The following is a 15,436-nucleotide window of genomic DNA, read 5'->3' on the forward strand; positions in this document are numbered from 1 at the left end:
GTTTCTACTTAAAATTGTCCCAATTAAGACTTGAGCCATTTTGTGCCTAGAAGGATAAAGCATGGCATAACATCTGCATCCCAAGCATGGCACATGCTTCAAGAACTTGGGCAAATAACTTAATTTTCTCTGTGCCTCAGTTTCTTCATCCAGAGTACTGGTAATATCTCAGAGCACTGCTAATATAATTCATGTGAAAGGCACTCTGCAAAAGGCAAGTATTAATCAATTATAATTGTGTAAGAAGTGAAATTTTTCCAGCACTCCGTTTTCAGAAGCTTCTACTCAGGACCAATCCCTATCTCAAGAGGATTGTTCCTCTGGAACTCACTTTGACTTCTATGTATTTGGCAGTTTTCAAATTAGAAGTTTTTCCTTAAGATGTTATCTAAAGGAAATAAACATGCCCACATTCAAATTAGAAAGGTATTATCAATTATCAGTCTTATTAGCGCTTCTCAATAACTAATGAGCCTGTGTTCTCTAAAAAAACATTCATTCCTTCATACCAACTCTTCTCAAGGGGGCGCCAAGAGAAAATATGCCCTAAGTAATCCATTATAGGCAATGAATTAATTTCACTCAAATCTTTTTCTGTAGGATTTTTCTATAGGGTTTAACTCTGATATGAAACACCGGTTGAGGAAAGTTGCTTTATACTACATTCAAAATTTATTTTAACATTGGGCACATAAAACTCCTAGAAGAAAGCATAGGTCGTTAGCTCCTTGACATCCTTCCCATCATTATGATGTCAGAAGCTGCAAATATTACAGAGAAAACTTAATTATTTGATTCAATACCTTTCATTTCCCCAAATGCCTTGAAATTAGTAGTAATTGTAGTGATGGACCCTGGTATCCTAGAAGTTACTCACCCTACCAACAATAGTTACTAAGAGTACTGTAACTTAGCAATGACTTTTTGGATTTGACACCAAAAGCAAGAACAAAAAAAGCAAAAATTAACAAGTGGGACTACATCAAAATAAAAAAATAACACTTCTGCACAGCAAAGGGCACCATCAACAACATGAAACGACAACCTACGGGAGAAAATACTTGTTAATTATGTACCTGAAGAGGTGTTAATATTCAAATACACCAAGAACTCAATAGAAAAACACACAAATAATCCAATTCAAAAATGGGCAGAAAATGTGTGAACATTTTCCCACAGAAGACAGATGGCCAATAGGTAGATGAAAAGGTGCTCAACATTACTAGTCATAAGGAAAATGCAAATCATAACCACAATAATATGTAATCTCATACCTGTTTGGATGGCTATTATAAAAAAGACAAGAAATAAAAAGTACTGGCAAGTACATGGGAGAAAGGGAAAATCTTGTGCACTGTTCGTGGGATTGTATATTGGTGTAGTCATTGTGGAAAAACTTCCCAGTTTGGAAGTTTCTCAAAAAATTAAAAATAGAACTATCACATGACGCAGCAATTCCATTTTGGGGTATTTATGCAAAGGAAAAACACTAACTTGAAAAAATATTTGCACCCCCATGTTCAATGCAGCATTTACAACAGCCAAGACATTGAAACACTTAAGTGTCCACTGATAAATTAAACAGTGAGGTACACAGGCATACCTCGCTGTATTGCACTTCATAGATGTCCTACTTCTTACCAATTGAAGGCAAGACCCTCCACCAGATGATTTGCTTTATTGCAGTGGTCTGGAACTAAACCCACAATAACTCTGAGGTATGCCTGTACATATGATGGAATGTAATTCATCAATTTAAAAAAAGGAAATTTTGCTGTTTGTGACAACATGGAAGGACCTTGAGGGTATTATGCTAAACAAAGTTCAGAGAGAGAAAGACAAATACTGTATTATCTCACTTATATTCTTTCTAAAAAGAAAACAAAAACCAAACTCATAAAGAGAACAGATTGGTGGTTGCCAGAGGTAGGGGACTGGAGGTGGGTGAAATATGTGGTCAAAAGGTATAAACTTCCAGTTATAACATTTATAAATCATGAGGATACAATGTACAGCATGGTGACTATAGTTAATACTGTATTTGAAAGTTGCTAAAAGAATAAACTTTAAAAGTTCTCATCACAAGGAAAAATTATAACTGTGTGGTGATGCTAAATATACTATAATGATCATTTTTGCTATATATACATATTGAATCATTATGTTGTGCACCTGAAATTAACATCAATTATATTTCAATTAATAGTTTTTAAAATCTCTTTAACATTGTCTCACAACTGTTGTTATAAATCCTGGGGTTAGGATTATTGACTCCAATTTATGGATTAAAAAACTAAGGCTCAGATGGTTATGTTATAAAATTAAAATAAAATATTGGGTAAATGTTGAAAAAAAAACTACTTTCTTTACTAATCATTCGTACATAAATGTTTTCAAGAATAATGGAAGAAAGCATACTAAAAATTGGTTATCTAGAAGATCAAAACAATATATAATTATTACTATTTTTACTGTCCATTAAGTAGTTCTCTTACCTCTGGAGGTTTCATATTCAATACTTTTGTGATTCGGCCCTGTAAATAAAATGGTAAACTTACCATAATGATAACAAATTAAAGGCATATATGTCTATCTGCACTGAAGCTACTGTATCCTAATACATCAATCTTCTGGGAGTTCTTTTTTCTATATCAGGAGTGGGGAACGTCCAGCCTGCGGACTGTATAATATGGCCGCGAAATCATTTGGTCTGGCGCTGCCAAGGCATTAGGGGTGAGTTAAATGTTTGGCCAAATAAAGCAGGCTAATTTTTTTAAGTTGACAATTTTGTATGGCCCAGGAATGATGTTATAAATATCCAAATGGCCCTTGACAGAAAAAAGGTTCCCCACACCTGTTTTGCACACAATAAAAGATGTTTCTTTTATTTGAGACTGAAGGTATCTTATAATTCTAGAGTGATACAAATTACAGAAGTTAATAAATGATAGATACAAAGTTAACTCTGCCCAGATTTCTGAACAGTTAATACTAATGATATAGAATTTGCCAATTCCAAAACAGGCATATCAATAAACTTTTAGCATAATTATTGAATATTTCCTGGTCTTTTTGAAAGACAGTCCTCCAAAATAATTTCTAGAAATAGACTGCATACTTCTAGGCCAAAGGTAGGAAACTTTTTTTCTACCAAGGGCATTTGGATATTTATAACATCATTTTTGGGCCATACAAAATTATCAACTTAATATTTAGTCTGCTATATTTAGTCAAACATTTAATTAATTCATCACTAATGCCTTGGCAGGGCCATACCAAATGATTTCCAGGGCCTTATATAGCCTGCAGGCTGTTTTAGGCCTTAAATAGAATAGTAAAATGTTTTCTTTCAATGCTAGAAAAATCACCAAAATCATTCAGAGCCAAAAAAAAAGACAAATAACACCCCTCCCCCCAACCTGCTATTCAACTCTCAAGAGAATATTACTTAAGATTTAGTTTCATTTGAAGTAAATTTTCAGTTTTGAGGCTGTGATGTATTGAAAATAATTTTATTTTGGTATCATCAGGATCCTGCCATTGATCTTGCCTTAACTTTCTCAAAGGATAGCTGGATGGGTCAAGTGAGATAATATAAAGGCAAGATATCATTAATTCTTATTTTCCATTTGGATAAGTCTCGAAAGAAGAAAATTTAAAATTTAATATATATTTAAAATAAAATACTTTAATCCAATATTTTAAAATGAAATACTAAGACAACATTTAAAAATGTTTTATAGAGTGAGCATGTATTGTTCTTCTAGTAAGTAACCAAGTAAATCAAGGAAAATTACTTCTAGATGTTCTTCAAAATTCAAATGCATACAACACGTTAGAACACATCAGTACAAATAACTTAAAACCCCATTTCTTAACAGGTGCCCAAAGACCAACAGAATAAATAAAAAAATGGAAAGGTCCAAAAAGAAGCACTTTCCCTGTTGTATAACTTGAAACAATAAAAGAAGTCAAAACCATTGTGAAAGAGATAAAAGGATCACAAATAGAATACCTGCATGATGAGAAAGTGAGGGTTGTTAACGTTAAGGCCAACAGAACAAAAGAGATCCTGTACTCTGGTATTGTTTGCATTTACTCCATTGATTAAATATTTATTTCTGCCACCAATGACCACCTAAAAAGAAAAATATTTTTAAAGATATAAACACATACACCTTGAACTAAGATAATAAACTCCCAAATATATTATCATGCATTAGTTTTGTCCAACTAATAAATAAAACCAATCCTGAGCAAAACCACTCTGCAAGAAATGTGACATGGTCGAGAAAATATGAGGTTGAATCAGAACAATTGGTTTCTAATCCAGAGACTTTTACTAACAAGTTATGTAACCACTCACAAATCTCCTAATGTCCCTACACTGGACTGGGTCTCTAGGTCACTTCTTGCTTTGTTTCCAACATATTTTTTAAAAAAAATATTTTATTGATTTTTTACAGAGAAGAAGGAAGAGGGATAGAGAGTTAGAAACATCAATGAGAGAGAAACACTTATCAGCTGCCTCCTGCACACCTCCTACTGGGAATGTGCCTGCAACCAAGGTACATGCTCTTGATCGGAATCGAACCTGGGACCTTTCAGTCCACAGGCCGATGCTCTATCCACTGAGCCAAACTGGTCAGGGCTCCAACATATTTTTATCCCTGATCATCCTCTTCCTGCAATTTTTCCACTCAGAGTTTAACCCTTCTTTCTCCACCATTTTGTTCCCAAAGAAACCAAAATCAGATACGAAAAAACTAAAGATAAGCAGTTTGATATCAATCCTTAAAAGATTCTAAAGTGGATTAATAAAGACATGATTTGTGAATACTTGCAAGAAAAGGAGTAATATGGAGCTCCAGCATGGGTTCATTAAGAACTTACATCAGACACCAGTTTGTTTATATTCTACTATAGCACTCACATTGTCATTTATTGGGTATGATTGTCTCACTCATATTTTGAGGTCCTTAAAGACAAGATCTGTTTCTCATTCTTAATTCTCCCTGTTATTTCCCAATGCATTCAAGAATGCCCAGCATACATCAAGCACTTAATAAATACTGAGTAAAGTTAATTTTTCTTTTCCTGACAGGATTATTAGGCTGATAGAACATATATTAATATACTTGAATTACAGACCTAGTACATCCATACTAGTAATTTAATGAAGTCTTTGCAATAAGATACAGACATGTGGACCACATGAGGACAGGGACTTTAGACAGATTAGTTGCAGACTTACTGAAAATTCCTAAAGAGTGATTATTTGATATATGCTTAATGACATAGAACAGGATTCTGTCACATCATAGTCAATGTTTTTTTAATTTGTTTTTAAACCAGAGACTTTCATCAAAACAGAGAGGGAAATGTGTAAGTTACATACACTAAGGTGGAGAATAAATGGGAGTCAGAACTTTTAAAAACAAAACTTTGACAAACTAAAAACATCTAATCTTCTAAAAGAGAAACATGGTAATTAGCGTATGACCGCTACCCTTCCCATTGGCTAATCAGGGTGATATGCAAATTAACTCCAGCCAAGATGGCGGCTGGCAGCCAGGCAGCTGGAAGCGAACATGAGGCTTGCTTGCTCCAGTGACTGCAGACTCCAACGTTCCCCACCTGCCTTGCTGGCCTCTGAGCTGGCAATTTGAAACATTGTAACAAATATAGAAGCTAAACAAAACCCCAGAAACCAGCTTTCAGCCAGCCGGGATCTCAGAGCTGGAGTTATACATTGTTTCGATTATAGAACGCAAACAAACCAGATACTTGCTTTCAGCAGCGGAAGCCTCAGAGCTAGAGCCAGAGCTAAAGCTGGCCCAGAATGAAAAAAGAAAAAAAGAAAAAAAGGAGCGGTTGGGAGCTTTAGTCAACCGCCAGCCTGAAAGCAGCCCTCAGCCCCTCACGCAGACTGGCAAGGCACCCCAGTGGGGACCCCCACCCTGAAGGGTGTGTGACCAGCTGCAAACAGCCATCATCCCCTCATCCAGGCTGGCCAGGCACCCCAGTGGGGACCCCCACCCTGATCCAGGACACCCTTCAGGGCAAACCAGCTGGCCCCCAGGCCTCTATCCTATATAGTAAAAGGGTAATATGCCTCCCAGCACCGGGATCAGGGGAGCCGCGAGGCCTCCTGGCACTGGATCAGCGTGACAGGGGGCAGCGCCCAAACCCCCTGATCGCCCTGCGGCTCTGTGTGTGACAGGGTGCGGCATCCCAACCCCCTGATCGGCCCTGCTGTGTGTGTGACAGGGTGCGGTGCCCCAACCTACCCCCCCCCCCCCCCAACAGGCCCTGCTCTGTGTGTGACAGGGTAGAGCCATAACCTCCCCATCGGCCCTGCCCCGAGTGTGACAGTGGTGGCACCCCAACCCCCTGATCGGCCCTGCTCTGTGGGTGATAGAGGGTGGTGCCCCAACCCCCTGATCCGCCCTGCTCTGTGTGTGACAGGGGGCGGTGCCCTAACTCCCCTATTGGCCCTACTCTGTGAGTGACAGGGGGGAGCTCCCCAACCTCCTGATGGGCCCTGCTCTGTGTGTGACAGGGTACGGAGCCCCAACCCCCCTGGATGGGCCTTGCTCTGTGCGTGACAGGGGGCAGCGCCCCAACCCCCCGATTGGCCCTGCTCTGTGAGTGACAGGGGATGGCGCCGCAACCTCCCCATCAACCCTGCCTTGAGTGTGACAGGGGGCGGTGCCCCAACCCCCCAATCGGCCCTACCCTGAGGGTGACTGCGGGTGGCATCGCAACCTCCCAATCCGCCCTGCTCTGTGCATGACAGGGGGCGGCGCCCCAACTCCCCAATCAGCCCTGCTCTGAGCCCGACCAGGGGCTGCACCTAGGGATTGGGCCTGCCCTCTGCCACCCAGGAGCAGGCCTAAGCCAGCAGGTCGTTATCTCCCGAGGGGTCCCAGACTGCGAGAGGGCACAGGCCAGGCTGAGGGACCCCCCCTTCTCCCCTGAGTGCACAAATTTTTGTGCACCGGGCCTCTAGTCTATGTAATAAAAGTCCAGCAACTGAAATGGCGGACCAGAGACCAGAACGACCACGGCCCCTCATCCTGGTTGGCTGCACCCCAGCGAGTGGTTAGGGACGATCAGGCAGGCACGTGAGCAGTTAGGGGAGATCAGGCATGCAGGCAGGCAGAGTGCTTAGGGGCGATCAGGCAGGCAGAGGTGGTTAGGGGCAATCAGGCAGGCAGGTGAGTGGATAGGGGCGAGCAGTCCTGGATCGGGCCTAAACCAGCAGTCGAACAACCCCCAAGGGGTCCCGAATTTTGAGAGGCTGCAGGCCAGGCTGAAGGATCCCCCCCGCCCCCCCGCATGAATTTCGTGCACCGAGCCTCTAGTTGACTATAAGAAAAAAGACTTTTAAGGGAAAATATAAGGTCCTGCATCAGTTTCACAAACCTGCTTGCATACAGAAATGGCAATAACATAGCACACATAAAAAAAAATGGTGCAATTTTACATAAATCAGATATGAATTCATAAGGTATTATTAACTCTCCAGGGTCATAACATTTAGACATACAGAACACTTAAATATTGAAATATGGAATAAATTAGATGTGCTCTTTGTACCCTCAATAGAAGTAGGATTAATATATAAAACTTTAAGACAGCAATTATGCTCAAATTATATTGTTCAAGCTTCTAGCTGGACTTGTCCGAAACCAGAATGGGTTACCATAGAAAATGGTAAGATCTCAAGTACTGTTATGAGTTCCAGCACAGACAGAGAGGATTCAGCTATGGTTCAAGACTGAAGCATGGCTGAGTGCTTAGATGACTTTTCAAATTCCTGTCAATCCTCATGGTAAATGGTAAGATTTGCATGGTCAGATTTTAACATGAGGAAGATATTTTTAAGGAATCGAGTCAGTGTTCAATGCATAGATTTCTCACATACAACACTCCTCTCCCCAGCAAAGTCATATCACCAAAACACAGAGCAGACATGCAAGTTCTTAGGTATCCAAATATTAGCCACTTACCTGCCTTGTTACTGTAATTTCATCATGAACTTCAAATCCTAAAGGACTTTGCTTTTTATCAGAATTGTCAAAGGTGATTGAGACTGAGGCTTTAGTAATACCAGCCTGCCCATTTTTGTAAACTAAATCTTGTAAATTAGAAGCCCGAACCTAAAATTTAAAAAAAAAGTTTATCAATTACAAAACCCCATATTACACAAAATGGCACTAAAAAATGGGTTTCCTGATATTTGGAAAACCACCCTTGTAGTATTATCCATCAAGTAACCAAGGACAGGCAACGGGGCCAAGAAAATAGCAGCAACCTCAATGAGTGCATCTTTCCATAGGAATTTTTCAACTTTAAGTTCATTTAAGGGACTCAAGGGTATACAGATCTAAGAATTTCACTATTCATCCAATCCCATTAGCAGACCCTGAAAAGGCATTTTAACCTTGGAGGCAGGGTAGGAGGGGGCACAGAATACAGACTCTGGAATGGGACTGACTGCCTTAAAGTAAGAATACCTGAGTTTGAGTGTTGCTCCAAATAACATAAGAGAATGAACCTTATGCAACCCACCTAAGTTTCTGTTTTCTCACCTTAAAAATTGAGTAATAATCCCTACCTTTAAAGGGCTGCAGTGAGATAGAATTCCCATAAAGTAAAAAAATGCAAATATTGGCAATAGTTTCCGAGTTCAGTGAGGATTCCCCAAACTTAAATTCACATAAATCATAAAGTTTACACTTTACCTGAGACAGATTGGAGATGCCCAGCAAAAAACAAATGGAGTCCAATATGTTGGATTTCCCACTGCCATTTAAACCCGTGATAGCGTTGAAGAGGGGATCAAAGCCATTGACCTCAGTCCTCTGAGCATAGGACTTGAATCCTTCGAGAATGATTGACTTAATGTGCATTTTCACGACTGACTTGGACAGGGAAGCCTTTGCTAGGAATCCAATGGGCCGCAAAGGAAGTTCTGTACGAACAGAAATAACAACACACGCGCGGGATGAAAACCTGGAGCCCTATGTGGCGCACGCCAGACTCACACAGAATGACAGCTCAACAGAAATAAAGCAGCACCTGCCAACCCAGGCTACTTCCCCGGATGCAAAGATCTCCTTCTCCAACTTAAAAACATACAGGAGTTGGTCCTTACCTGGAGACTAATTAAACCATTAATTCAACCTGGAAGTCGGCTACTCTTCCAGGCTCACCTTCCACCGTTATGCTATCCGGCCAACAGACCACAGGTTATTTCCCACGCAGGTCATTCCCTCTGCCCCGGCGCTCCTCGCCCACGCCGGCGTGGCTCCCTCCTTTACCACTCGCGTCCCTGCCCACATGTCACCTTACTGCAGGTCCCTCCTGACCTCTCTGTAGAAATCCACTTTGTAGCACCCCTACCCGTGCCCCTACTCTGCTTTCTTTTTCCTTCATGGAACTTAAAGGCGACACTAAACAGTATTTATTTATTCGTCTATCCAACCTGTCATCACCCAAGTTCCTAAAGGATCTTCGCCTCCGCCCCCCGCTGGGTGCTCCCACAGGCCTGACTCCAGGGCGTGCGCGCGGAGTGGGGAGCATCCATAAATATTGATTAAACACACGAATCCCACGTATCCTCCAGCCTCCTGCTTCCACTCAGGCTGTTCCCTCGCCTCACCAGGCCTGTCAACACTCCCCCGCCACACTCCAAGGCTGGATAGGAACTGGCCATTCTGCCAGGAACCCTGTAGGGCTAATTTTAGCCCGAGGTCCCTCCTTGCTGCTCTCCCCGCTCCCGGCCCCGCCGCCCCCACCTGCTGCAGGAACGCCAGGCTAGGCCCCACCGGCCGCGCGCCCGCCCGCCTCGCAGCTGGTCCGGCCGCCTGCGCTCGAGGCCCCCACACGCGCTTCCTGCTCACGAGGGCGGAGAGCGGGCCAACCTGGCCCGACTTCGGGCGCTAGAAACCGGCTGCCACCATGGCAGATGCAGCACTCGCCCCGGGTTCCGCGTCCCTGCCGGAAATATTTATACCTTTGAATTTCGGCGCGAGCGAAGGACCCCACCTCCTCCGCTTCGTCCATTGGCTGATGCCTAGGAGATGCCTGACTCAAAGGGTTCCATTTTTCCCTCCCACAGAACAATCAAAGTGACAGGGAGATAGGAAAAAGGGTGGCGACAACGTCAGCTCCGGGACTGCGACGGCGCGGGCCTGCGGGCGAAAGGAGCGGGTGGCATGTGCGGAGGTCGGCGTCAGGCACACCTCGGGCAGCCCCACCTCAGCCTCCGGGCCTCGCGCCCCGCGGGACCCGCCCCGTCTCGGGCGCCGCCTGGCCACCGCCGTGCCCCGGGGACCCCACCCCCTCTCGGGTTTGGCGGGCTCGGTGGTACCTACAGCTCCCGCCTCAGAGCGACAGGGGCCGGAGGATGGAACCGGGTTGCCTCCGATTCCTCAGAACTGGAAGCTGAAATTTGGGCTGAGAAGGCGCCGGCCTCTGACGCCTGTGTGTCGCATTCTGGCTCTGCCCCTCGCCGACCCCGGGTTCTGGCGGCCTTTCCCTCTGGGGTTTCCGGTCCGACGGGACGGGGCGATTCGATTCAACCGAGAAATTGTGTGGGCGGGTAGCAGGTGCGGTACGAATAGGTGTTCCCTCCTTCCCCTGCCAAGCTGCTTAATCATAAGCCATGGCCAACTAACATTTCAGAGGATTCTTTTTGGAAACATGCTGACGACAGCTAACATTTTTTTTTTTTTCTTTGAGCTCCGGGTTTCAAGGGTTTCTAAAAGCCCCCGTAGCCACCCTTTGAAATCGGTGATACTGCTCTCGTTTTACACAGGAGCAAACTGGGTCACAGAGTTAAGCAACGTATTCCCAGTGGTAAGTGGAGAAGCTGGGGCTCGTCCCCACCCAGTCTAGCAGCGCGCGCTCTTAAATATCTCATAGTCCCCTTCATTCCAGGAACCCAGTGCCACTGGAACCATGTGCGTGGTTTTCTCCTTTAAAAACATCAGGCCCCCCTTCCCCCACCTGTGACTGGTTGAGTGTGAGCCTATGAACCAGGAGGTCAGGGTGTGACTCTCATCAGGGCACAGGCCCGGGGTGCAGGCTCCCAGCAGCCACGCTTGTTTCTCATCATTGATGTTTCTATTTCCCCTCCTGTCTCTGAAATCGGTTACACACACACACACACACACACCTGGCCGTTTCCCTGGAGTGGGGCACATTGATACCAAGGAGTTATGTGGGCGAAAGGGGCCCCATGCGAACCTAACTCGGGGAAGGCCCGCATGGAGGCCTTGCAAACGCAGACCTGAAGTCACCACAAAGGATGGCCTGGCATCAAAACCTTCAGTTAAAAAGCAGTTGGCAGTGGGTAGTGTGTCCCAGGCCAGTATCTTCCCTGACAATCAACTTGGATCTTTACTGAGCCGATCGCCTCTGCATCTAGATAACCTGCCTGCGGAAGGTCAGGGGAACCTGCAACTCCCCTTTTCCGGACGCCTCGGGCACAACAAACAGCGCCAGGGCGAGACCACGGGTTCCCTCCTGTTATTGTTACCTGTGAATTGTTGGCTGTGAACTGCCCCGCACCCGCCTATGTAAAAGAAGCACGTGTCCATCGTTTTTCTTTGTATCCAGTCCCAGAGGTCTCCCCCCACCCCTTTGCGTTCTCCCCCTCCCTGTTCTAACACCAGCAGATTTCACATAACCTACTCCAGTCTCCACCTTTGGTGGTAATTTACAAAAACGACCGTTCTCGGAGCATTATCCCAGGAGCAATATCCCAAAACGCTGAGATTCTGCTTCCCGGCAATTGTCCACCGTTTGGCTCAAATAAACCCACAAAAATTCTCTACAGGTTGTAATGTTTTCTTACCTTAACACTTAGGAAGAGCTTGGTTTGAGAGTGCGCTGTGGTGCTAGATCCTGAGAAATAGGAAGCCGGTGAGGAGAGTATAGTTAGGCCATCCGTGCAGAGTTCCTCTCTGGCCAGGGAATGGCTTTGCAGTATTTGACACCAGTCTCACGTACACTACCAAATTCTCTGGGAGTAAAAGAAGTGTGTGTGTGTGTGTGTGTGTGTGTGTGTGTGTGGGGAGGTCAGGGGGGTTGTTTAAGAAAGAATTCATTTATTTACTCATATCTCACCTCCTCCCGTAATGTCAACCATTACAGCCCTAAAACCAATTTAGTTAAGCAGTTATTTTTGTCGACCTTAATTCCTGCATCCCCTTCACTCCATAGCTATTCACTTGTATTGACTCTATTTAATCTTTTTAAAAATATATATTACTTTATTGATTTCAGAGAGGAAGGGAGAAGGAGAGAGAGATAGAATCATCAATGATGAGAGAGAATCATTGATGGGATGCCTCCTGCACGCCCCCTACTGGGGATGGAGCCCACAACCCAGGCATGTGCCCTTGGCCGGAATCAAACCTGGGACCCTTCAGTCCGCAGGCTGATGCTCTATCCACTGAGCCAAGCTGGCTAGGGCGATTCTATTTCATCTTAATGTATTTATTTTCAACTGTGTCCCCTTCATTTCATCACTGTGAATAAAGAATTTTAATTTGCCAACAAACTGTAATGTGAATTTTGTTAAGTTGTGAAATAATTCTTATTGCTTGAAAATATAAGTGTAAGGCAGATATAAGCCTTTGCACTCATTTAATAGATTAATAACTAGCTGATATGTTTAAGATAAAAGGAAAAAACAAATGTATACAAATGCACTTTTGCCAAATAAAGGCTTCTGGGTAGTTACAAGAATATACACATCTCACTAACTCCCACTAAAAGTATTTATTAAAATGAAAATTGCTTATAAAGGGAGAGAGCTGTATCAATTTTAGAGCTTGCCAGAAATACTAAGGAACTGTTAGTACAGATGGCTTGAAGAAATCACTAATGGGTGAAGTATAACTGCCTCCTGAGATCACAGGAGACCAAGGCACCGATACACCCTCCTAATTTGGAGAGGAAAGAACTGTTAAGTAAAGGTAGACTACCGGGTAGGTGTATAAATAGAGCACTATTCTTTTATCACCATGCATCAAAAGCTTTTGAAAGCTTCAACTGTGGCAGGCCAGAGGAATCTTGGTTCTTACTGTAAAGGTATCATTAAAGTTATAAAGTGGCACCTAGGAAAAGATTTGGTCTCCTCCTCCAGGGCATTGGGCGGGACCCTCTTTCCCAGATGCACTTTCCGAACTTTGGAATCCTAAAGCAGCTTTTTTAGGGACCTGGGTGAATCATCTCTCCTGGAACCTAGAAGGAAAAATGGAAGAACTTTACTATAGAAATAAGGAAAGGCTGATTTGTTTTGTTGAGGTTAATTTTGGCTTCAAGGGATGAATTGATAATGACAGGAAGTTCATACTTTAAAATTGTATTGAGTAGCAGCACATTTAGAATACAAGTACAACCTGTCTGACCAACTTGGAAAGATATGCAGCTGAGCATAATTTAAAAGGAGGACTAGAAAAGGAGGTGATTATATTCACTCAGCTATAGGGTCTGGTTAGACCCATTCATTTTCATTTCAATGGCAATATTGTTTTCAATACTACATGTTTTGTTTGGTTCTTTGAGAAATGTACCTGTTTACCTGTTCTTTCATTTCTATTACTAGAGGTCTGGCGCACGGGATTTGTGCACTGGTGGGGGCATGGCCTTCGGGGATTGGCCCGCTGTGGGAGCACCACTCATCCTGGTCAGCTGAGCAGTTGTGGACCCGCCCTCTGAGCTGCTGTTCCTTGAGCAGCCGCTCATCTGAGTCAGCCCAGTGGCATTCCCACTGTGGGAGCGCGCTGACCACCAGGGGGCAGCTCCTGCACTGAGCGTCTGCCCCCTGGTGGTCAGTGCACATCATAGTGACTGGTCGACCAGTCATTCTGGTCGTTCTGCCATTTGGTCGCAGGGCTTTTATTATATAGGATTTTGCATCTTTAATCAAATTAAATTATCTATTTTATCTTCTCTTTCAGGTTCTTCTATTCCAGCTTTTGAGTTCCTAACTCTACTGTTTACAACATTTGCTGAATCTTTACTCATATCGATTTATTTCCTCCCATGGTGCTGTTCTGGGATGGGGTAGTCTTGTTTATGGGAGTCTCTTATGCCCTAAGTTGTAAATGAGTCCCTACAAAGCAGTGATGTATTTGCTTCTTCCAGAGTTATTGGATCTTAAAGATCTCGGAGCATTGGTAAATTATTATTTCTGTTTGTGGTTCCTGAATTATGCAGATATTATAAACTTATATCAGTTGCAAGCCTGAGAATTTCCTGTTTATTGCTGTTTTCTGTTATTGATCTTGGTATGTGGTTAACATAATAATAATAATTATATTTTACTAAGTATATCTCTTGAGTTTTAAAAGGAACTTGTCTGTTGGGGAACACAAAAGACTTGGTTGGAAAGTTTCTAAGGAAGACATTCTGATAAAAGGGAAGTGTGTGGAAGGCCGCCTGCCCTGTTTAATGGAATTCCAACTTAGGGGAGACTTAGGGGAGTGTCAAGGGCAGCGCCCCTAATTATTCCTTGACTTTTGCAAACCAGTCTATGCATGTGTAGACCCCGGTGTTTACTGGAATCCTTATGCTTAATCCCTGGATGCTCTTGCCTAGAGGACACTGTAAACACATGTGTCCTCCCAAGATTACCCTACTGATTGCATCTAAAGATAAAAATTCCAATAAAAGCCTAACAAGGCAGGCAATCAAGGCTGCCTAGTTGCCATAGCTGGGCTGTACCTTAGCCTTCTCTTTCACAGTGAAACTGTGTTGGAATAATATGTTCATTCATTGTTCAGGGGCTGCTGGTCAGCCCTGGCATCAGTCAACTGTGTTGGAGGAGGTCTTCTCATTTATTTTTTATGAAAAACATCAGTGATCTTTGTTTTACTCCTGCCAAGCCTTTCTTTCAGAATCCCACAGTTCACATTCAAAGCAGCTTTTAAAAACGAATTCCGGTATCAGCTCTTAAAATATTTTTATTCACTACTTATAAAATCCAGTTTCTCCTTATCTCATATTTGTTCTTTCAGTTTTCCCATATTTCCTTGGCTTTTATCACCTCCATGCTGGTTCATAGCCAAAGCCACTCATCTCATCTCTCTTCCTCTTTGCCACATCTCTTCCCTTATAGGGTTGATTACTGGCTTCTCTTTCTCAACTGGTCTTCTCATTTCATTGTTCTCCCTGTCATCATGGTTGCTTATTATCTTTTATTTAAAATCCTTACATATCTGCTGGATCTGCCTATTGGTTTCCTTTATTACCAACTCCGTTTTTACTAAACCCAAAAAGACTTCCGATTTTTTTCACAAGCTCTGCCTCTTCTGTACATCATTCTGCAATCCTTTACAGTCATTGTCTTCAAATTCTAACTTAAATTCCTATTTCAACAATACTTATTAGCCACCTGTTTCTGCCCTTCTAA

At 43.3% G+C, this 15,436-nt stretch overlaps 1 protein-coding gene across 1 annotated transcript in view; it reads right to left on the reverse strand.

Moving 5' to 3' along the window:
- SMC2 (structural maintenance of chromosomes 2) overlaps positions 1-9,909 on the reverse strand; it is a 54,468-nt gene extending 44,559 nt beyond the window's left edge. Inside the window, exons 1-5 of the mRNA XM_070431008.1 lie at positions 9,807-9,909; positions 8,751-8,980; positions 8,016-8,165; positions 4,016-4,138; positions 2,496-2,534 (exon numbers count right to left, since the gene is read on the reverse strand). Coding sequence (XP_070287109.1) covers positions 2,496-2,534; positions 4,016-4,138; positions 8,016-8,165; positions 8,751-8,918 — 480 coding nt within the window. The 5' untranslated portion in view covers positions 8,919-8,980; positions 9,807-9,909. The remainder of the gene's footprint in view (positions 1-2,495; positions 2,535-4,015; positions 4,139-8,015; positions 8,166-8,750; positions 8,981-9,806) is intronic.
- Between the last annotated feature and the right edge of the window lie 5,527 nt (positions 9,910-15,436).

Source organism: Myotis yumanensis, unplaced genomic scaffold, assembly GCF_028538775.1.
Source record: "Myotis yumanensis isolate MYYU_CA2020_CCGP unplaced genomic scaffold, mMyoYum1.0.hap1 SCAF_12, whole genome shotgun sequence".
In the NCBI taxonomy this organism is placed as follows: Eukaryota; Metazoa; Chordata; class Mammalia; order Chiroptera; family Vespertilionidae; genus Myotis; species Myotis yumanensis.